Raw genomic sequence first — 22,492 nt, 5'->3', positions numbered from 1 at the left:
GAGCATTTGAATCTGTGAGTCAGCATTTGAGTCTGCATTTTATTTTGTGGGTGTGTGCATGTGAGATTGTGAGTCTGCATGCCCACTGGGCCATATGCAGAAGGCCCCCTGTAAACAGCTGTTCAGCTCATACAGCGGGAGAGATGGACAGGCTGTCATCCTGGGGGTTTGCGTCACACTCGATTACCCTCAGCCCTAGACTTCAGAGAGATATTCATTCCCATTACAGCCATCAGTGCTGGTAATGACTCTGTAGTGGTAATGAACCATCAGGAAATGCCAGTGATTAAGCCCCCCTCCCCCCCAACACACACACACACACACACACACACACACACACACACACACACATTGTGTTCCACTAACCATCCACGACGAGGAAAGAGAATTTATCATCTGGGCAAATATGCTGAACAATGTTGAGATTTTCAAATACCGTGTTCAAAAAAAGAAATACCTTAGCTCATTTTAAATATGGGTAAAGTTTCATCTTATAAAGATTTATAAGATCTTTAGTCTGGAGGTGTGGGCCCGACCTCGGATCAAGCAAGAGGTCACTCCCAGTCCATTTTTATAGGTTTATTTGGGGATTATGGTGCAACAGAGTGCCTCTGTCTGGCACCTTAGAGAATTGCAAGTTTAAAACGTCTCCACAATGCCTCATAGCCCTACAATAGCTCATACGGGAGTTCTTCTGTTGTTAAAAAGTGATGTTGTAGTCTGCATGCAGCTTTTTTTTGCAGAATGATATATGTGATTAAATATGGGGAAAGTGCCCTGTTGAATCAGCGATAAGGTTAGCTTTCGGTGATGCTGTATAATAGCCATGTTGGGTGGAGCTGATCTAACCATCAGTTGCTCCTGGTGGATTAGTCTTGCCTGTCAGGCTGGGTCAGATAGGGGATAGCAGCTGGCTCTGATCTCTGAGGGCTGTCCTGGAGCCGGCCATCCAGGTTAAGCGTCTTCCTCTGATGCGCTGACTCCAGCGTTCTCGCCTGAAAGCTCTGCCGCTTGGATTTTTTTTTTCATGTCAGATTGTGTGACAAGTTCTTATCTACATCAAATAAGCAGAGGCTTCTCCTTCATCAGGAGTGGGATTTGGCTTCGCTTTAGAGTGATGGTGGAAAGGTCAGCTTGAATTAGGAAAAGGAACAGATATCTGTGGTGAAGTTAGGCTGAATATAAGCGTGGGAGATGTGTACCTCCACACACACACTCTCACAGGCCATGGTATCATATACTGTGTATAGTGTGTTTATATCTGTGTATGTGTATGTGTGTGTGTGTGCGTGTGTGTGTGTGTGTGTGTGTGTGTGTGTGTGTGTATGTATTCGGCCCAGAAAATGAAAAAAAGGACTGAACAACATCAGTATGAACAATTATAAACACAGCTACAGTAGAGATATGTGCTAACATTCAGTGCTTTAATATGTTTCAAAGCAACAATGAAGAGGCCAAATAGTTGGTCACTGAACTGCGAAACACGATTTACACATTTAATACTCTGTCTGTACAACGTCTGACATGTTTCAGAAGTTTGCCCACTTATGAATTAACTTTAACTCCAGCCTCCGCACGAACATGACCGTACTCTATAACACATTTTTCATTTGGGTATTTTCTGTACTTGCGCCAGTCTAATTACTGACAAATCATTTTCTTTACTTTTTTAATTAGATATATAATTGTTCATTTTCAAAATAATCTTTGTATTTAATAAATATTGTTTATTTGCTTTTTGTGCAACACATTATTTGTGACCACACCCTTACTGACGCTCAGTTTTTCATTTATTCTGACATTTTTATGAATAAAGGAATTTTTGATTGCAGTTTAGCGATTAATATTGATTTTGACAGAATGACTAATGAATTATCAGAATGTTAATAAAGACCTGGTTATGAGTAAAAGTAGTTTTGTAACATGTCAGATGGACTGAAGTGTTGGGAAAAATTGTAAATTCATATATATGAATTTAGACCAAACCTTTGTTTTCATGACTCAAATCCACTGAATTAGCTAATTGGACCAAAAAGTAGAATGTATTCTTATTTTGTTAAGTGGACATAGACCTCTCCTGCTGTCGAAACCTCGGGAAGATTTTAACTGTGTTGCCAACCATCCTCAGGCAAGGGACCCGAGACTCTGTACGCCGGACAAAAACTGAACGATAACCAGTGGCACACGGTCCGAGTGATCCGGCGCGGTAAAAACTACAAGCTGATGGTTGACGACGATGTGGCTGAAGGTACGCCCGCCGATGCTCTGCCGTTCACCTGTCCCTCTAAGAGCTGCTCCATATCTGCAGAACTGTTTACCAAGCCAGGCAGCACTCATTTCTGTCAATGTTCTTTTGATCATGAGACTTCGGTTCATGCTTTTTTCATTAGTCACTGAGTTTCACCCTAAGGTCTCTGTCGCATAACTATTATTGCATGAAGTTAAGACTGAGCCAGCTGGCATTTTGACTAATGAAGGGATCCTAGGTGAAGGTACTGCCAGTTTCAAGCCTGAGTTGTGTCAGTGCCGGCTGGCTGCGGCAGACGTAATTGCCAGTGTTTCACACAAGAGGGCAGCCTTTTCTCCGCTGACCCCTGCGTAGGCGTCTCTCAGAGGCGTCGGTGCAGGACATGCAGCAGATGGAAAGCTAATATGGAGATGGACGCTGTCTAACCCTCTTAAGTATTTTCTTTCATCACTTATGTTTACTGAATACAGTTTGTTGGGATTCATAGCATCACATTATAATTACGGATAAATGTGTGGACTGGCCTTTAAACACGCGGCAGCACCCCTCCCATTGCGCCTTAACGTCACGGGTGTGTCTCACGTCTTTTGCCACCATAAAGGTCAGATGGCGGGTGACCACACGCGCCTGGAGTTCCACAACCTGGAGACGGGCATCATGACGGAGCGCCGCTTCGTCACCTCCGTGCCGTCCAGCTTCGTGGGTCACCTGCAGAGCTTCAAGTTCAACGGCATGCTCTACATCGACCTGTGCAAAAACGGCGACATCGACTTCTGCGAGCTCAACGCCCGCTTCGGCCTGCGCTCCATCGTCGCCGACCCCGTCACCTTCAAGACCAAGAGCAGCTACCTGGGTCTGGCCACTCTGCAGGCTTATACCTCCATGCACCTCTTCTTCCAGTTCAAGACCACCTCCCCAGATGGCTTCATCTTCTATAACAGTGGTGATGGCAATGACTTTATCGCTGTGGAGCTGGTGAAGGGGTAAGCGAGTCGGGTGTGGCTCCCCGTTCCCAAACCCAAGGTGTGGTCACACTAGTGCAAAAAAAAAATCACTAAGTTCCATTCTGGCCACTCAATGCGAGAAGCGGAAAATGCAGTTCCAGTAGCGCCGGGGTTGTTTACTTTGAGTTCATTTAGATGCATTTTTACCTGCAAATTCACTTTGCTAGACCAATCTGGTGTGGCATAGGTATGGCTGATCCTTCATTTTCACAAAAGTATAATGGAACAATAATTAGGTGCATTTCCATCGTTACGACAAGAACGTTTTTAATAATAAAAAACTTTGGGAGAAGATCATATGCTGCTATGTGTGCTGCTATGACGGGATATTACCAGTGCATTTAACTCACTAATGTGTACCAATACCAGCTACAAACCAGTAATATCAATGCCTGTTGGTAACACATTGCTGGGTAGTATGATTCCCAACTTGCTGTACTGTATTAGCTGCAGTTAGTGTGAGGATTGGCCGGTAGACCCTGGCGATCGCTCTCATTGGCCCTTTCCCCAGGTATATCCACTATGTGTTCGACCTGGGTAACGGCCCCAGCCTGCTGAAGGGGAACAGCGACCGGGCGCTAAACGACAACCAGTGGCACAATGTGGCCATCACGCGGGACAGCAGCAACACGCACATGCTCAAGGTGGACGCCAAGATGGTCAGCCAGGTCGTGAATGGTGCCAAAAACCTGGACCTGAAAGGTGAGGCCGGACGGCTCTCCACTCGTCTTATACTGGGAGTCTGTGGGATTTGTGAAGTAGCAGGAAAATGCTCATAAACGATTAGGTTACATGATTCTTCTCAAAGAGAATTAGTAATATGTCCCCCTTCAGACTGCATTTGGTATTGCAGGTGTTATTGTTAAATAGGTCACACAAAAGGAAAGGATTTATCGTAAAATCTGTTGTAAAGTTTGATCTGACTGAAGATGGACCCCGAAGGCCCATCTGCAGATACAGTTATTATGAGAGTTTAAGCGGCAAAGCTGGTAAAAAACAGATTTTACTCCCAGATAGTGGGATGCCCTGCACTTTATTTAAGGTAAATTAAATAGTTTCTGTGAAATGCCTGTATTTGCATCAGTAGTGTAGGGTTCCAGGCTCCGCGCGACCTGTGTGTGGGCATGCTTTCTCCCGGCCCAGTCACATTCCTATTTTTTTTAATGTTCAATTATATTTGACGATTAGGCCCCATCATCACACATTAATGAAACACCGTTCACTTATTCCGACGCTGCATTGTATGAAAACATGTTGGTGTGTCAGATACAGATAATTAATGGATAATTGGCTCGTTTAAACCATGGGAGGGGGTGGAATGAGCATGAGCAGATGCCATTAAAGTCATGTAAATCCCGTTCTGATTGGCTCCCCCTACTATCAGCCACGTAAGTCCGTTCTGATTGTCTGCCACTATCATCAGCCACATAAGACCTGTTCTGATTGGCTCTTCTTGCCATCACCCACGTAAAGCCCATTCTGATTGGCTCCCCTACCATCAACCACATAAGGCCCTTTCTAATTTACTCCCCTTACCGTCAGCCATGTGAAGCCCATTCTGAGTGACTCCCCCTACTGTCAGCTATGTAAAGCACATTTCGATAATACAAGCCGGATGCTAACCAGGGCTCTCCACCTCCTGCCCCGTGCCAGGCGACCTCTTTGTGGCCGGGCTGGGCCCCGGCATGTACGGCAGCCTGCCCAAGCTGGTGGCGTCCCGCACCGGCTTCCAGGGCTGCCTGGCCTCTGTAGATCTCAATGGGCGGCTGCCGGACCTGATCAACGACGCGCTGTTCCGCAGCGGACAGATCGAGCGTGGGTGCGAAGGTGAGTGTGGGGGTGGGTCCCCGTTCACCCCCCAGTGTGGCTTTTATATATAACAAGATCCCCCTCTCTATATATATACATTTTCCCCTAACAGTGCAGTTTTGACATTACAAATAACCATCACAGCTCTTCACAACCCATCAGTACTTTAATATTAGAAAGCTGAACAGATACATATAAGGGTACATCTTGAACTGTCCAGTCCACTTTAGCTGTTAGTTTGCCCCTAACCATGGAAATGTAAGGAAACCCCAGCAGGACTCCCCACATTAACATAGCGTAACTGTTGATGTTATGGTCAAATTAGTTTGTGGTAACCTGACCCTCAGAATCCCCCAGTACCACAGCATTTTATATATATAAAATGTGTGATTTAAAAAATTCTTGTTCATTGCACTGCTACATTTGATCACAACTGCTGGTACTGTTTGTATGCCATTGATAACATGACGCAGTTTGAATTGCAAAATTAAAAAAAAAATTAATAGAATTTGCTGTCCTTTAACTACCTCTGAGGAACTAGCTTCTTCAATCTTAAGAGGTTTTGGCTCACAGCTAATTTAGGTATGACTTAGGTTTGTATAAATGTACACTTCATCCTGCATGACTGATGTCATGGTCATGGACTGGAAGAGGAGCATGCTGTGAAACTGCTATTAAGTGTCAAAACACCGCATAGCCTGCCCTTGGAGATAAAGGTCTGCAGCAGACACAGGTTAGGTAGTAGTAAGCTGTAAAGGCCACTAGATGGCACCATTACATAAACATGCACATACAGTAGACTGCATGCAGCAGTAACAATGCTGTATCTCACTATGGCCTGTAGCAGAGTGTAATAACTTATCTCCAGCTTTAGATTCTGACAACTCTTAGAGGTTGTAATAAACTGATGTTTTACAATCAAGTAAAATGTGCCTTGGTAATTAAAATTTAAGTCTGCGCATGAAAGTTGGATACATGCAGTTGTGGACAAAACAAAACAAATGATGATTGGATGTTGTTGGGATGTGGAACCCAAAATGCGTGAATGAGTGTCTGAGGGCGATAATAATATTTAATTTCACGAATGACTTGAATTTCTCTTAGCAAAGCTCCGTTAAATGCAATTTATTAAACACTAACCCGCTTTTTCCGCTTTCCCTGTTCTTTCTCTAACAAAGTCGGTTTCACCAAAGCTGATCTCCAAGGTAGAGGAGTGCTACTCCTTTGTGAACTGGCTGAAATCTGCTCTGTGTAATGTCTGGTGTTACTCTGGACACGCTTGGGGATGAAATGGTTCACTTCTCGAAATGGCTGGAATGACTCTACCGTGCACGGAGATGCAAGATCGCGAAATTAACGATTACCGCCAAGAGTGTGCATAAATAAAACATTAGCCACTTTAGGCTGGTAATTATGCCTCTAAATGTACTTTTATGTTGTAGCTTGTTCTTATTTCATGCTAATGATGTTCGACTGAGTGGAGTTTTTTTGTTTTTTCTTCCTTAGCTGGAGAAATCCATTAAGATTTGGTGACAACCTGCTGCTTGGCGCTTTTGGAGGCAGCTCGAGGGGGGGGGTGCAATTGGATATGCAATTAGCGTGCTGCAATTTAAATAAAAGTAATATGAATTCACTTTGAAATTCTGCTCCTGAAAGACAATTTAATTTAGGGTGGAGCTCCAGCGTGTACGACCAGTAACTTAGAGACTGGCTTGGCGAAGCATTTCGCAAAAGGTATATATTTAACACAGCACACACACGCGCTGCGAGGTAATTAAGTGCAGAAAGCTTTCTCCTAATAAACGGAGAATCGGCTAAAGCAGTTTGATGTGCGACTGCCTCACGTATGAAGGAGCCGGCTTACGTTTAGAAAAAAGTTCTTTGAAGCATTCACATTAGAATTAATGGCAGTATATTTTTCCAGGAGTAAACTGTGAGAAAGCCCCCGGTTCAATGATTAAGACATCAGGTTTGTACAGTAAGTGTCCACACTTTGGCTTGTGGAGGTTAGCTGTAGACATGCAAGGAGCGAGTGAACGATGGAGGCAGGGAGGATGTACAGGAAACCTGCCCCAGATCATGTCCCATGTCCGTCGGAAGGACACCATCACCCTCGACTTGTTTATGGAACTGGCATGCGCTTAAGCACACTTTTCCGGCCGGTAACTGGACCCGTAAAGCATTTCGGGAAGTGAACCATTTGACTTGTATGTTTGTCATACTGTGCGCTGCGCAATAAATGCACTTTTAGCTCTCGTGACTTCTGTATACTCGCACTCCCAGCCATGTAACTCAAGGAAATTGCACCTGAAGCGCCTCTATTTGCAGTTGCATTGGTTGTCACCTCTAGCCAACACCAACCCATGTAGTGATCTGAGATGACCATGGATGGATTACTACCTATATAGTACATCGCTGTGTTGACTCCTCGCCCCCACCCCAGGCGTGTGCTTGAGGACAGTACGTTGAGCAGAGCGGGACACAGATCTGCTGTGAACGCTGCCATTAATAACATTTATAACCAAAGTGCATATAGTGACATATATGCACTACCAGCTATAAAATGTTTCTCTTTTCTGTATAACTGTGGAGTGTGTCTTCACCTGTCACTTTGTTGTTAGGGGGTGTTGTCTGATGGGGGGGGCGGGCGGCACTGGTCTTCCTTTCTCTTATATGACCCCCTCCCCTTCCGAAGATTCTCACTTTAAAGGCATGCGTGAAACGTCTGTATTTGTATGCCTGCACACTATTCCCATGAAGGACCCGTGGGCGGGGGGATGGAGAATGCTGTGTCCTTGCATTTGCTCGGTGCCTCGGGCGTCCCCTAACCTGACTGCATGCCTTTACTCCCACACTCACTGCATGCCGTCCGTCCCGCCAGATCGCGTCCGTAGCCTGACCGCCATCTGACCTGCTGCTGTGCTCCACCCTGCCCCCTGCAGGTCCCAGCACCACCTGCCAGGAGGACTCCTGCTCCAACATGGGCCTGTGCATCCAGCAGTTCGAGGGCTTCACCTGCGACTGCTCCATGACCTCCTACGCCGGCCAGCAGTGCAACGACCGTAAGTCCTCCCGCCTCACCCGCTTAGGGGCGGGCGTGCGTGTCGTGTCGTGTCCCTCTCGACTACTAGAGCATCTTCCTGAGGCACAGGGGCATTGACCCAGATGTGCAGTGCAGTTTGGTGTGGCTGGAAGAGCCGAGCCTTCAGGGGCAGGAAGTCAGCTGATCAACTCCAGCTGTAACGGACAGTAAAGACCAGCGTCCCACCCCCCATTCACTGCACCCCAGTTCACATTACAAAGCAGGCATACCTGTTGTGTGTGAGGACCCAGGAACTGTCATGGAAGCATTGTTGGGCCCCCTGGCTGGTCCAACTATTTTCCATATTTTTTAGGGTACTTGAGTGAATCGGCCAAACGTCCACCCCCTTTATGATTCCCCCGGCTGCCTGCGTCTTTCTCAGCCCGAATAGCCGCTTCACTGTGAAAGGCAGTAAAATGTCCTTTTCTTCTCAACAAAAAATAAGTCAAGCCTCGCATCGACCCACTGCAGATTACGCATATTTTAAATGGCAAGACGCACGTAGACAGGCAGTTGAATGACGGGGTTTGATTGAGCTGTGTTATAAGTTCCGATCTGTCATTATAAGTGTCCGGCGCTCAGATGATGCCTGGCCCTGACAGGTAAGTGCTGTTCCTTGGCTTCTCTGCCATGGCTGCGCTTATGTTCATTCTCGGATGTCACATTCTCAGGTTCTCGTGAATGAAAAATTACTGAAACCAAAAACTTCCCTAAACTCATTCCCCGTAGATCTTTTTTTGTTACGGAATGATTTGACGGATGCGGTTGTCCCCATGGTGGAGTGAGAGCAGTGTCCGGTGTGGGAGGGGTGGATGGGGGCCTGCTCCCTGCTGATTTGTGTTTGCATTGTGAATACCCAGAAGACCACGGGGCATAGGACGGGGGACCACATGCACGTGATTGCCTGCAAAAGTGGGGTGCAGATGCGCAAAGATAGATGCTGCGTCCCATCGGTGTGGTAAAGGTGACTTGTACTGTATCAGCCAAAACCATTGCGTGGGCAAGCAGGAGAATAGCACCCCCTGCTGGACTACCACATGCTTCACCTTTCAGGGGTTCTGATAGGTATCGCTGTGGATCGCTGTTTAACAACTGCCCCAGCCATGCCCTTTGAGAATCATTTTGCCCCCCCCAGATAAAAAAAGTCCTTCCTCATGTGTTGACCCAGCAAGGGGCGACGCACTCTACAGGCAGCTGCAGTAGTTTAATGGCCTCACTAATGGCCTTTTCTGGCTCATCTGCATAATGGAGCGTAAAATGCACACAGTCTGCATTTAAGTCTGCAGTCTGTGTAAGACACAGTGTCTCGCATGATCTCTGTTTGTTCACGCCGGCTTTGCAGCGCAGGGTTTGCTTCCTGTGCACTCTGCCGCATCGCTGGACGGTTCTGCCTTGTCTTTTTCAGCTGTGTGTGTGTGGTTGTGGGGGGGGGTGTAGGCTTGTCATTAAGACCAATTAACCCCCACTGAGGTTATTAGCCCCCGGATCATCATCGCCCCAGTGCTGGTGCATAGTCCGCAGCATAGTTTTCGGGCTGTGGTGCCCAGCTCCCGGAGGTTGTGGTGGGACTATGGCTGACGACAGCCTTCATGGGCGACTGGAGCACCTGAAGGATGCGGAGATCAGGTACAGGTGGCAGCATGGCCGGAGGTACAGTCCTTCGCAGATTAAACAGCTGCTCTGAGGATTTGGGATGGTGTGAGCATATCTGCTTTATTGCCTGTTATTCCCTACAGTGTCATTCCTGGAATATTTTCTGTGTCAAGTAAAAGGTGATGTATCCACAGCAGTAAAATTTTAACCGTGATTTGCTTCTCACATCTGTCAAAACACTTTATATGCCTTTAAACATAAAACATTCACAATCTCTGTTAAAATAAAGCTGTAATATTTAAAGCCTTATTGAAGACATTATTGAGACTTTGGTCTGGATTTGCTTGGTACCTCTATGTCATAGAAACAGTAGGTGGCAGTAACGCTTTGTGCAGGGAAGGAAGGCTGCTGAGACCTGAAACACTTCCTGCTCTTCTGCGTGCCACGGCAGCGTCTCCAGCAGCCCTGACAGCTGTTCAGTGTCTGAACTCCGGGCTGCGAACCCTCTGCAGTTAATCTTGTAGGGAAGGAGTTTTACATGTGACTGTCATGCCATGGCACATCGATGGGACTTTGACTAGTCGGCATGCTACAGGGCTCTCCAATCATGCTGACGAAATGGTGTCTCATACACAGAGGCAGATCCCTGAGTTACAGCATGTGGTGGAACACCCCCCCCCCCCCCCCCCCCCGTCGTCCTGGGAGCTGGCGCTTGATTCGAACCCGGGACTGTATCTCACGTTTCTGAAGCAGCTGGAATACGGGATGTGAAGCACTCTGGTAGATCCCCCCATTGTATCCTTCATAATCCCTTAAATGACCCCCCCCCCCACATCCATTCACCGTGGAGACGCCTGCTCATGTGCTGTTCCCAGTTGTCCTCTTACACCTACCTTTATGCTGCATGCCTGCTTATCCTTGCCCTTACGGCGCATGTTCGGTCCTCCCTGCCCTAACGCCGCATGTTCGGTCCTCCCTGCCCTAACGACGCATGCCTGCTTATACCTGCTGTTACGTCTCAAGTTCGGTCGTCGCTGTCCTTACACCGTATGTCCGGTTGTCGCTGCCCTTGCACTGCATGTCCGTCGTCCCTGCCCTTACGCCACATGTCCGGTCGTCCCTGCCCTTACGCCACATGTCCGGTCGTCCCTGACCTTACACCGTATTTACGGTCGTCCCATACCTTACGCCGCATGTCCGGTCGTCCCTGACCTTACACCGTATTTACGGTCGTCCCTGACCTTACGCCACATGTCCGGTCGTCCCTGGCCTTACGCCACATGTCCGGTCGTCCCTGACCTTACGCCACATGTCCGGTCGTCCCTGACCTTACGCTGTATTTACGGTCGTCCCTGACCTTACGCCGTATTTACGGTCGTCCCTGACCTTACACCTTATTTACGGTCGTCCCTGACCTTACGCCACATGTCCGGTCGTCCCTGACCTTACGCTGTATTTACGGTCGTCCCTGACCTTACGCCACATGTCCGGTCGTCCCTGCCCTTACGCTGTATTTACGGTCGTCCCTGCCCTTACGCTGTATTTACGGTCGTCCCTGACCTTACGCCGCATGTCCGGTCGTCCCTGACCTTACGCCGCATGTCCGGTCGTCCCTGACCTTACACCGTATTTACGGTCGTCCCTGACCTTACGCCACATGTCCGGTCGTCCCTGACCTTACGCCGCATGTCCGGTCGTCCCTGACCTTACACCGTATTTACGGTCGTCCCTGACCTTACGCCGCATGTCCGGTCGTCCCTGACTTTACACCGTATTTACGGTCGTCCCTGACCTTACGCCACATGTCCGGTCGTCCCTGCCCTTACGCCGTATTTACGGTCGTCCCTGCCCTTACGCTGTATTTACGGTCGTCCCTGACCTTACGCCGCATGTCCGGTCGTCCCTGACCTTACACCGTATTTACGGTCGTCCCTGACCTTACGCCACATGTCCGGTCGTCCCTGACCTTACGCCGCATGTCTGGTCGTCCCTGACCTTACACCGTATTTACGGTCGTCCCTGACCTTACGCCGCATGTCCGGTCGTCCCTGACCTTACGCCATACTTACGGTCGCCCCTGATCTTACGCCGTATGTTCGGTTGTCCCTGCCCTAATGTCCCTTGTCCAGTCGTCCCTGCCCTTAAACTGCATGTCTGGTCCTGCCTGCCCTTATGTCACATGTCTGGTTGTCCCTTCCTTTACACTGTACATCTGCTTATGCCTGAAAGCATCTTGGGTCATCTGCATAGCACGCCGTACTCTCATGCCGTGCTCTCATGCCGTGCTCTCATGCCGTGCTCTCATGCCGTGCTCTCATGCCGTGCTCTCATGCCGTACTCTCATGCCGTACCCTCATGCCGTACCCTCATGCCTTACTCTCATGCCGTGCTCTCATGCCGTACTCTCATGCCGTACTCTCATGCCGTGCTCTCATGCCGTACTCTCATGCCGTGCTCTCATGCCGTGCTCTCATGCCGTACTCTCATGCCGTACTCTCATGCCGTACTCTCATGCCGTGCTCTCATGCCGTGCTCTCATGCCGTACTCTCATGCCGTACCCTCATGCCGTACTCTCATGCCGTGCTCTCATGCCATACTCTCATGCCGTACTCTCATGCCGTGCTCTCATGCCGTGCCCTCATGCCGTACCCTCATGCCGTACTCTCATTCCGTGTTCTCATGCCGTACTCTCATGCCGTGCCCTCATTCCGTGCCCTCATGCCGTACCCTCATGCCGTACTCTCATTCCGTGTTCTCATGCCGTACTCTCATGCTGTGCCCTCATTCCGTGCTCTCATGCCTACTTGATTTTTCTTTTTAATACTAGTTTGGTCCTACTTGCTCATTAAATGTGGTTTTTGCAAATGTACTTCAGAGACGGAGCCCTCTGTTGGATGTCACGCGTTCTGAGCTTCGGCCTCGGTTTTGACTCGACTTCCCTTCTATTTGTGTCGCATGAACTCTGCAACGGCCCGTTTTTCACAGGCTCTCAAGCCACACATGGCTATGCAGTTATGGGCAGTGGGCCTTAGAGGCGGGTGGTGGGCAGCAGGCTTGTTTACCGGTCTTATTGTTTGCCGCATTTAATTGAATCCCCCCCCCCCCAATCCTCCCAGTCCCAGTCTCTCATGCTACAATCATCCTAGCATAACTACTGTGATGCACAAAACTGTACACACACCCATACGGCCCCTTGGACACTGACACATACACACACACACACACACACACACCCATACGGCCCCTTGAACATACACACACACACTTAGATATCCACACACTTACACATTTGTGTTTTTGCCGTAGCTTTTTGTAACTTTTTGTTCAGTATGTAGAAGCAGAAAGAATATATCATCGTGAGTCATAAAACACTTCCCGATTATTATTATTTTCTTTCCCTCTCTGACAAGGTCTTCATAAATCCTCGCTTTCGGCTCTCTGCCCATTTACGTTTATTGAAGTCAACTTTTCCTTGGCTTCGTAAGTGAGTCTCTTAGAAATTTTCCTTTTATTTGCATTAAACCTAAACCATGGAGATGGAGCGGAAGGCCTCTGCTTTCCTGCTTCAAATTTTTTGTGAGTTTAAGACCAAGATGGCTAGTTCCTCGGCAAACACTTAACGTCTGAATTTTTCACAGCAGTCATCTCCAAAGACCTCTTAGAGGCTCACCTCATGAAGAATACATCTCCAGAGGATCTTCGACAAGTCTCACTTTATCTTCCCTTCAAGCGTCTCTTGGCATCTTGAGATGTGATTACTTGAAGATCCTAGCGGTGACCCCGTTTAATCATGTGTTTCAGTCAGAAGCTCAGCTTAGACTTGGGCGTCTTACTCGGTTTGGATTTGCTGAAGCTCTTCATTGTGTTTCAGGTAATATGTGGAAGCTTTGGTGGTAGATATAAAGCATCTTTCTAAAAAAAAATTCTACCCAATAGGAAAAACAGCTTTGGGTAGTGAAATGCTCCAATGGGAAGGACTGAATGACGTTGAAGTTCTTTTTTTTTTTCATATGACTAATGCTCTTGCTTGAATTGCGAAACTGGACTCGTTACTCATCAAAGTGAAGTGCTCCATTTAAATGGGAAGAGTGTCAGAGTCTTTGGGTTGGCCCAGTCTGTTCTCGGTGTTTGCTGCATTCAGCTGCAGTTTTCTTGGCCAAATGTTCCGTTGCCTTGGTGATGGTACCGATGCCCCTTATTAATTCTGTAACTAACAACTTTGTGATATTGTGACGAAGGACCATATTTTAGTGCTCCGCCTGCATACGGATCGAAAAAACTGTAATCTCCATAAATAGAGATTCATTTATTCAGGGCATTTATTTATTTATTTGAGTATTTTCGTTCTCACATACTGGATTATACAGGGGGCTACCGCTGAATAAGAAATCTGAATATGGATTTTAAAGTGCATTGGATATTTACTGGTAGGTTCGGGCTGACTGGGGGGGGCAGAATGCTTTGCATGTACAATGGGCACAGTGGCCAAACGGAAACAGTGGGTGAATAGCAGTACAACATCATTGCATGAATAACAGTAAAATATGCGTTCAGCAGACAAGAACCCTTAGAGTAAAGGGCAGAGGTGTAGTTGACATGGATGGAGGCTTTTGGTGGGATGCTGTCTGGCTCTTGGTCAGTACCCCACTCAAACATGGTAAACTGGGAGTGCTGGCGAGGGTCGGGGGGGCAGGTGGGTACATGAACATCTTACCCAGCACTATACAGAACAATAAATTACTGTGATGATAGGCAAAGTGTGACACCGCAGGCTAAGCCTCCGTGCCTGTGATCAGAAGATCGCTGGTTTGATCCCTGGCTTCGGCAGAAGAGTTATGTCTGTGGGCCCTTGAGCAAGGAGCTTAACCCCCAGCTCCCTGGGTGCCACAGCAGGTGCATGCCCTTCGCTGCCAGGCTCGCTCGCAGCTGGGGCAAGATGGGGTAGGCGAAAGGGCGATTTCTGCACGAGGAATCGATAAAATGTCCAGCCAAGTAATACAGCTATGTCATAAAACTTTATTGCGTTAGATACATAATAACCCAAACACACATTTTTTGAGTTATGCCAGTTTAATTTGTGATGTATTTTTTTTTCTTTGCTACAGTGATTTGAGAGGATGGTTTTTGGTGGAATGAAGAGTCACAGTACAGATTAATCCAGTTAGTTATTCCAGTTAATTACTGGGGTCCATGGGATTACAGGTCTACTACCTCCTTTACCGAGGCCTGGTGTGAACCTGCTTCTTCAGTAAAGTTACTCATACAACTTCAATACAACTGACTTTCTTGTAATTTATATCTGAAAGAGGTGTGCCTTTTGACTGGTGGTTGCCGATTCTGCCGTCCAATAAGATGTGGATATAGCCCCCCGTTCATCAGCAGTGAAGCCGGTGAAGGTGTTGCCCTGGTGCTGGCTGATTTACACAGACGCAGGGCTCGGCGGGGTCAACGCAGCCTGCAATGCGGGCAGAATGAGGAATGAGAGTCAGACCCCCTGGAGTTTTGGAGGGTCCCCCTCTCCAAGTCTCGTGCACTGTGCTCTATAATGGCCCGCCAAGGTGTTGTCACCTTGGAGGATTTAAGCATGTTAGCTTAGCCGCCCCCCCCCCCCCCCCCCCCACCCAGAAGATTTAAGACCGATTGAATTTCTATCCGTCACCCCCGTGTCTCCGATTTATGATAGCCCTGACAAAATGAATAAGCGGCTGTGGGAACCGGGAAGGCAGCTCTTCCCAGTGGATGGTGGGCGCATGCCGATGCTGGGGAAATGGATTTAAATACGGTGAGGGGATATTATGGCACGTCACACATATGATTGGTGTGATGGGCTCCTTCCAGTGCGCGGCCCCATAATTGAACAGGCACCTCTTGTATTTTTTATTCATTTTTTTATGGGGAAAGAAAGTAGAGCAGAATGAGGCCTCCAATTGTAGAAGTGCTTTTTGAAGGAATAATGAAAAATCAATCATCTTGGTTAAATGCCTTTTGCTTTTGGAATCGACTGGTTGGCTCTGCCTTTCTTCCAGAGTAAAAGAAAAATGATTTGGCCATATATGCAGGATAACTATATAAGAACTTGGCCAAATTTATCAGCCTTCCCCTAGATTTTCAAAGAAAAATAAGTGCCTGCTCTTGCTATATGCAGTCAGTGGCCATTTCATTAGGAACACCTACCTAGTACTGGGTAGCACCCACTTTATTAGAAACACCTAGTTAGTACTGGGTAGGACCCACTTTATTAGGAACACCTGGCTAGTACTGGGTAGGACCCACTTTATTAGGAACACCTAGTTAGTACTGGGTGGGACCCACTTTATTAGGGACACCTACAGTAGCTAGTACCGGGTAGGACCCACTTTATTAGGAACACCTGGCTAGTACTGGGTAGGACCCACTTTATTAGGGACACCTAGTTAGTACTGCGTAGGACCTACTTTATTAGGAACACCTAGCTAGTACTGTGTAGGACCCACTTTATTAGGAACACCTGGCTAGTACTGCGTAGGACCCACTTTATTAGGGACACCTAGCTAGTACTGGTTGGGACCCACTTTATCAGGGACACCTAGCTAGTACTGGGTAGGAACCACTTTATTAGGGACACCTGACTAGTACCAGGTATGACCTGCTTTCTTAATTACACCTTGGCCATTCTGGGTAGGACTTGCCATCTTACACAGCAATGCTGATATGCTATGCAGCGCCGTACTGTACTGTACTCTCTGTCCTTCCTGTTAGCTTTAATGAGTCTGCCCATTCTCATCTGACCTCTCTCATTAACAGCCACAGAAATGCCATTGCCTGCATGTCTCTGCTTTTTTTACTTCATGACACCATTCTGTCTAAACTCTATATGATGTCGTGCGTGAGAATCCCAGGAGGATTATAAGCTGGTAGAACCACCAAGTCTGGCAACAGTCACACCACATTTAAAATTGCTTAGATCATGGATCTTGACTATTCTAATGCTGAGTCACACAGTATCTGACCCCGTCTAGGTGCTGCATGTGTTCAGTTGCAGCCACGTGATTCGCTGTCTGGAGGAGTGGGCTGTTTGCATTAGAAAGCAGCTGTACCCGATAAACTGGCCACTGAGTGTATGTATCTTAATGTGAGATTATTTAATGCGCATGGCATGGTGACCTCACACCTCCAGGGCTGGGGGTTTGGGTGTCTGTGCAATTTGCATGTTAGATTTTCTCCCACAGTCCAAGGACATGTGCTTAGGCAGAGTGGTGTCTCTGAATTCCACGTAGTGTGTGTGTGTGTCCAAAGTGTGCGTGTGTGTGAGTGTGTATGTGTGAGTTTGCATGTGTGAGTGTGCATGTGTGAGCGTGTATATGGGAGTGTGTATGTGTGAGCGTGCATGTTTGAGTGTGTGTGTGAGTGTGCATATTTGAGTGTGCATGTGTGAGTGTGTGTGTGTGCATATGTGAGTGTGCATGTGTGAGTGTGTATGTGTGAGTGTGTATGTTTGAGTGTGCATGTGTGAGTGTGTATGTGTGAGCGTGCATGTTTGAGTGTGTGTGTGAGTCTGCATGTTTGAGTGTGCGAGTGTGCATATGTGAGTGTGCATGTGTGAGTGTGCGTGAGTGTGCATGTTTGAGTGTGTATGTGTGAGTGTGCATGTGTGAGTTTGCATGTGTGAGTGTGTATGTGTGAGTGTACATGTGTGAGTGTGTATGTGTGAGTGTGTGAGTGTGCATGTTTGAGTCTGCATGCGTGAGTTTGCATGTGTGAGTGTGCCCTGCGATTGAGAGGCACTCTGCCCAGGGTATTTCCTTAATGAGCCCCCTGCCCATACCCTGTTTAGATTGGGATTATGGGGGCAGTGGGATAGGTACTGCACTGGAGAGCCCTCTGGCTCTAAATGAAGCGGCTGAGCCCGCGGGGGACGCTGTGGTGAGCGCCCTGCCTTTCCCCACTACTCCGGCGCCTTGGCGTCCCCATCCGGTCATCGCCAATGGCCTTCGCATCTACCCCTGCTCTTCTCCCTGAGTTCTCCTCCTATAATATGCCAGGTTGCTCGCCGGCCCTTTAAAAGCCAGCTCTCTATTTCTGCAGCTAAGCTGGCCTCCGATAAGAAAATATAGTGTGTGCTTAAAACCTATTAGTGTGGTTCACCACGACGACCTCTGGGGGTGCAGGTTCCCGCTGGGGAGAGACATTGGCGTAGGCAAGGCCGCTGATCAGTACCGCACACCTCCCCGAGACAAATAGCTACGGCCATAAACCCTGGCAGCTGCTGTGTCCGCTAAGCACTGGATGGTTTGCCTTCACTCCGGTCATGGATGTCCTTCACAATGACTCAGAGGAAAGGGAGACAAACCTTTGTCATATCTTGTCATTTATATTTTAGTTTGTTTTCTTTGCTTTGACCGTGTAATGGATATGCAATTGGGAAAGATGGATGGATGGATGGATGGGCTGCTTGAGTGGGTTTAGCTGTGGCCCATGGCAGTCTGTCTGCAGATATGTCCCGTTGAAACCCTCCTGCACACATGAACCACCATGAAATGAATTTGCATAAGTTTGGAAAGCATTTGGACAGCGGGGAGCGTCCTCATTTCCAAAACGGCGATCAGAGAGAGGCACATCCGTGCTGACCTTCAGCAAATTGCCTTTTCGTGGTCTTTAAATCATAATTAGGCGAGGAATATAACACACATAGGAGTCGTATTCCCAGCCCCCTTTGTGCCTGCCAACTCCTCACACAGGAGCTGTCTGTCGCGCTGCCTGTACAAACGTGAGAGCTTTGGAAAGTCGTGCGCACGCTCGCTACCCCCCTCCCCATGCGTACCATCACTGGGTGTGGCTGCTTGAAGAACAGCAGCCCTCCAGCCCCAACACCCCCAGCCCCACAATGACCACATGAGGAATACGAGTTTGTCTAGTCACACCAGTCACGAACGCCCGAGCCGGGTCCTCTGACCCCTGCGGTTCGTTGCTGCATCTTCTGCCTTCACCTCTTTGTCTAGGGTGCGGCTCCTAACGAGAGCCAAACACCTCAGTGCGAAATGGACTCCTGCCCCCTACTGGCCCCTCGGCACGTGTACATGGGTGTGTTGCTAAGCAAAGCAGACAAATAGCAAAACACTTCCTGTTTTTAACGTGCTACAAAACACTGCAGCGGGCTAAAGTATCACAGACGCGAGTCTTTCTGTGAGGCTGCATCATCGTTTCTTTTTTTAGCACTCAGGTTCACTTTTTTCAGTTTTTTTTTATACTTTCTTTCTCAGGCGTCTTCCTTCCAGAACCCTCTTTGGCTCTCGCTGCTATCGGGAAGTCGTCAGCTTGTCATTCATTACGGAGGCGCTACAACCCTCACAGTGACGAGCCCATTAGCTGTTACCCTGTGTGTACATTATTTTCTCCGCCCGTTGGATAACCCTGATATCTGTATACATCCGCCACAGGTCCTCACTTTATAGCAGTTTAAACGCGGATGATTAAGACCAATTCACCTCAGTAAATTTACACAGTAAAATGAGAGTTAACTCATGTCTGCTTGCCAGAGTATTATGTATACTGTGGCATGACTTGTCTGACAAATCACAGCTGCACAGATGAAGTAGAGTCCCTGTTCAGAATCCATCCATCCATCCATCCATCCATCCATCCATCCATCCATCCATCCATCCATCCATCCATCTGTCTGAATGGGATATTCTGAATGGGGTAAAAATATGCAAACTTATAAATATGTGGATGATGATAGTTTAGATGATAGTTTAGCAGGCTCGTCCCATAGCAGCATTTTGACTTCTGATGGTGTATGGGTGGTTAGCTGAGGTGTGTTTATAAAAGGTCACAGGTAAGAGGCATGAGGCGCAGTGCAGCCTGCTCACATCCGCGATATCCGAGGCTGTCCTGCTTCACTGGAGTCCGGGCTGCCATGCACTGTGCAGTCGTGCCACAGAGTGGCTCCGGTCACTGTTCACCGCTGCGGTGTGCTTCTGGCATCGCCGGGTCCCGCTGCCTGCCCGCTGTGTCTCGGTTGGTGCTTAATATGTGATCCGCCTTGCTAATGTACCGTGATGTCTTCTGACGTAGGGGTGATTAACGGAATGCTCCCCAGGGTTATTCTCCAGGGTTACTCTCCGGGAAGCTCCATCCATGCTGGGTGGTGGCATTTGGGCATATCTGCATCCACCGAGACAGGCCTGCCTGGGGTTCCCTCGTTTGAGGCTGTGTGTCGATTACCTCTCTGGGAACGGGGCTGCCCTGCCCCCTTTCCAGCATTTCAGATTCAAGGCCATGGCCCAGAAACCCTGAGTTGCAAGCGGCCGTGTTACAAAGGAAATTGCTTGGGGAAGCAAAGGCTGCCGGCCCTTTGATTAGTGCTGACGGCTGCCCCGGCCCACGCCACTCGCTTCAGCTTTTGTCATCGTTCCACGTGGGCAGTGCAGCGAGTTTGCCTGCAAATGCGATTTCATACAGGTTCCTCTATGGCACTGAATGATTTACCGTGCAGCCGGAGGTTGTACCAGAGCATTTAAAGCGCGTGGCTCTGTAGTTGCGGGGCAGGGACTTCTCTTGTTCTTAATCTGCCAGCTGAAACCATGAATCCTGCTTCTCCCGATAATCGGAAATTTGATTTTAATCTCTGTGGGTAGCACTGTTTGCAGAGACCCTCAACCCTGAGCAGGATTTACAGTTTGAGATTGATGGAGGTTTTATGGTGGTATCTCTGATTGGCAGGTTGTAGTTGTGAGTAACTCTGAAAACCATATGCATCATAAAAGGTGAACGCAAGCATAGTCAGTCTATCAGTCATATTTCCGTATAGTTCAGTGACCTGGAGTGTGTCCCAGGCAGCACAGGACACCAGGCAGGTCTGGATGGACTGTCTGCTGTGTAACATTACAGTACATATAACAATATAGAAACGTGGAGTAGCACAGTATACAAATGCATTTAGCTAAAACAGTGTTTCCAGATTTGGTCATCTGAGACCCACAGTCAGTCCACATTTTCGCTCCCTCTACGTTCCCTACCATACAGTCCACATTTTTGCTCCCTCCCGCTAAGGAGCAAAAACGTGGGCTGTCTGTGGGTCCCCGAGGACCGGATTGGGAAACACTGAGCTACATCATAATCAAAATGTTCTAGTGAACTTGTGATTTTCTGGTTACAAACTTTGAGTCTAAGAGTAAAGTAGTATTATTATAGTGTTGTTCTGTGTGATGTGGTTGGCTGTTTAAATCCAGCCTTTTTGCTCATGTGTGAATGCCCCGTTTCTATACCCGAGACCCACGCCTGTGTCTGCAAGCTCCTCCGGCCTCACGCCTGCTCGGGGCACCTTCCCGCTGGATACTATAACAGCTGTAAAGCAGACGCTGATTACGCTGGCATTGGACCATCAGTCTCAGTCGTTATATTGTTCTCCTTGCGAGTGGACTGTGTCCCCTCTCCCAATCAGGACTGCTTTATGCTCCTCTTGGTACAGTGGTTGACGAGGGGACAGTGTTGCTGGCATTAAAGTGGAACACCGATGTAATTAAGATTAGGCACCAAGGATTTACCGTTATGTTTGTTCTGCGGGAGGGAGCTGAAGGACAAGATGGCGGACTCGGCTCGTGAGCCTCCCCTAATTCGCTGGTGTCACAGTATTCGGCCTTTCTGAGCTTCACAAATGCCCGATGGCTTCCAAGAAAAGAACATTATAGCTATTAAACATGGCAAGGTTTTCTTTTGGTATGATTGATTATTTTTATTCCTGTCTCCCGATGCCTTTCATATATTTTATTGATATTTCCAGTTTACCCTGTTCTGTTTTATGATTTTGTTTACTGTTGGTTATTATCCTGCCTAATCTCTGAGCTCCAAAAAAGGAGAAGGTCAGTCAGCACTACACCACAAAGGACAGATCAGTTGGCTGGTTTTATATACAGTAGCCGGTGTGTTATCATCAGTTATTGAACAGGGGAACGTAGAACCTCAAAAAGGAGGGCACATGCTCAGGCACCCTCAGCCCCCCCTCCTCCCACGCCTGGATTTCTTGCTACTCAGTACGAACGAGCAGAGTGCGGCCTCAAGTGACGTCAGAGCTGCGGCTGCCCCATGCTGGCTCTGTGGCGAATGTGCACAGATTAGTGCTGGCATGTGAAGGCGCCGTTGTGCAGATTAGTGTTAAGCCCACGGTTCCCCATCACCATGAGCTGCGTAATCCCTCGGCGCCGGCCAGCTGCAGCCGGGAGCATGTCACAGGATGCCGGCCAGCTGCAGCCGAGAGCATGTCACAGGATGCCGGCCAGCTGCAGCCGGGAGCATGTCACAGGATGCTGCTGCGCATGCAGGGTCTTTCCTCAAGGTGACAACGCGATCGTCACAACAGGCGGCTCCAGGGGACGTGCTTAAGTGCCGCTAAACAGTCTGGAAAAGCTTTCATGCACTCTTTCATCTTCTTAAAACGTAAAAAAGTTAAAAATTAAAAATTGGTCTATAATGCAGTGGCGGAGCCCCAAGCCAGGTAGTTCAGTTATTCGTTAAAGAGAATCCTTCCTTTTCCTTAATTATCAGCAGACTTCAGGCACGATCGTGTCCATCAGCTTTCTAAGCTTCTGTCGTTTGCTCCTCCTGCTGAACCTAGATCAGGCTTTTTTTCCGGAGCTGTTCTTCTCGGTGGTGCTCCGCTCGTGGTACGGGTAACCCGGCCGCAGGGTCGGTGGGCTCAGCGGGCTGCCCTGGCGCAGCGGAAACTGCCAGCCAGGGGGAAGCGGCATTAGTGTGAGGTTCACCGCCTTTAATAGCCA

The 22,492-nt window shown here is 48.2% G+C and overlaps 1 protein-coding gene across 1 annotated transcript in view; it reads left to right on the top strand.

Moving 5' to 3' along the window:
- The window catches only part of LOC125714961 (neurexin-3a-like), a 280,661-nt gene that overhangs the window by 106,709 nt on the left and 151,460 nt on the right, over positions 1–22,492 (top strand). The window contains 5 exon segments of the mRNA XM_048986129.1: positions 2,129–2,248; positions 2,850–3,231; positions 3,764–3,954; positions 4,906–5,079; positions 8,004–8,123. Coding sequence (XP_048842086.1) covers positions 2,129–2,248; positions 2,850–3,231; positions 3,764–3,954; positions 4,906–5,079; positions 8,004–8,123 — 987 coding nt within the window.

Source organism: Brienomyrus brachyistius, chromosome 19 (assembly GCF_023856365.1).
Source record: "Brienomyrus brachyistius isolate T26 chromosome 19, BBRACH_0.4, whole genome shotgun sequence".
NCBI lineage: Eukaryota > Metazoa > Chordata > Actinopteri > Osteoglossiformes > Mormyridae > Brienomyrus > Brienomyrus brachyistius.
Note: the sequence above shows the minus strand (reverse complement) of the source record. Positions and strands in the feature narration are given on the sequence as shown.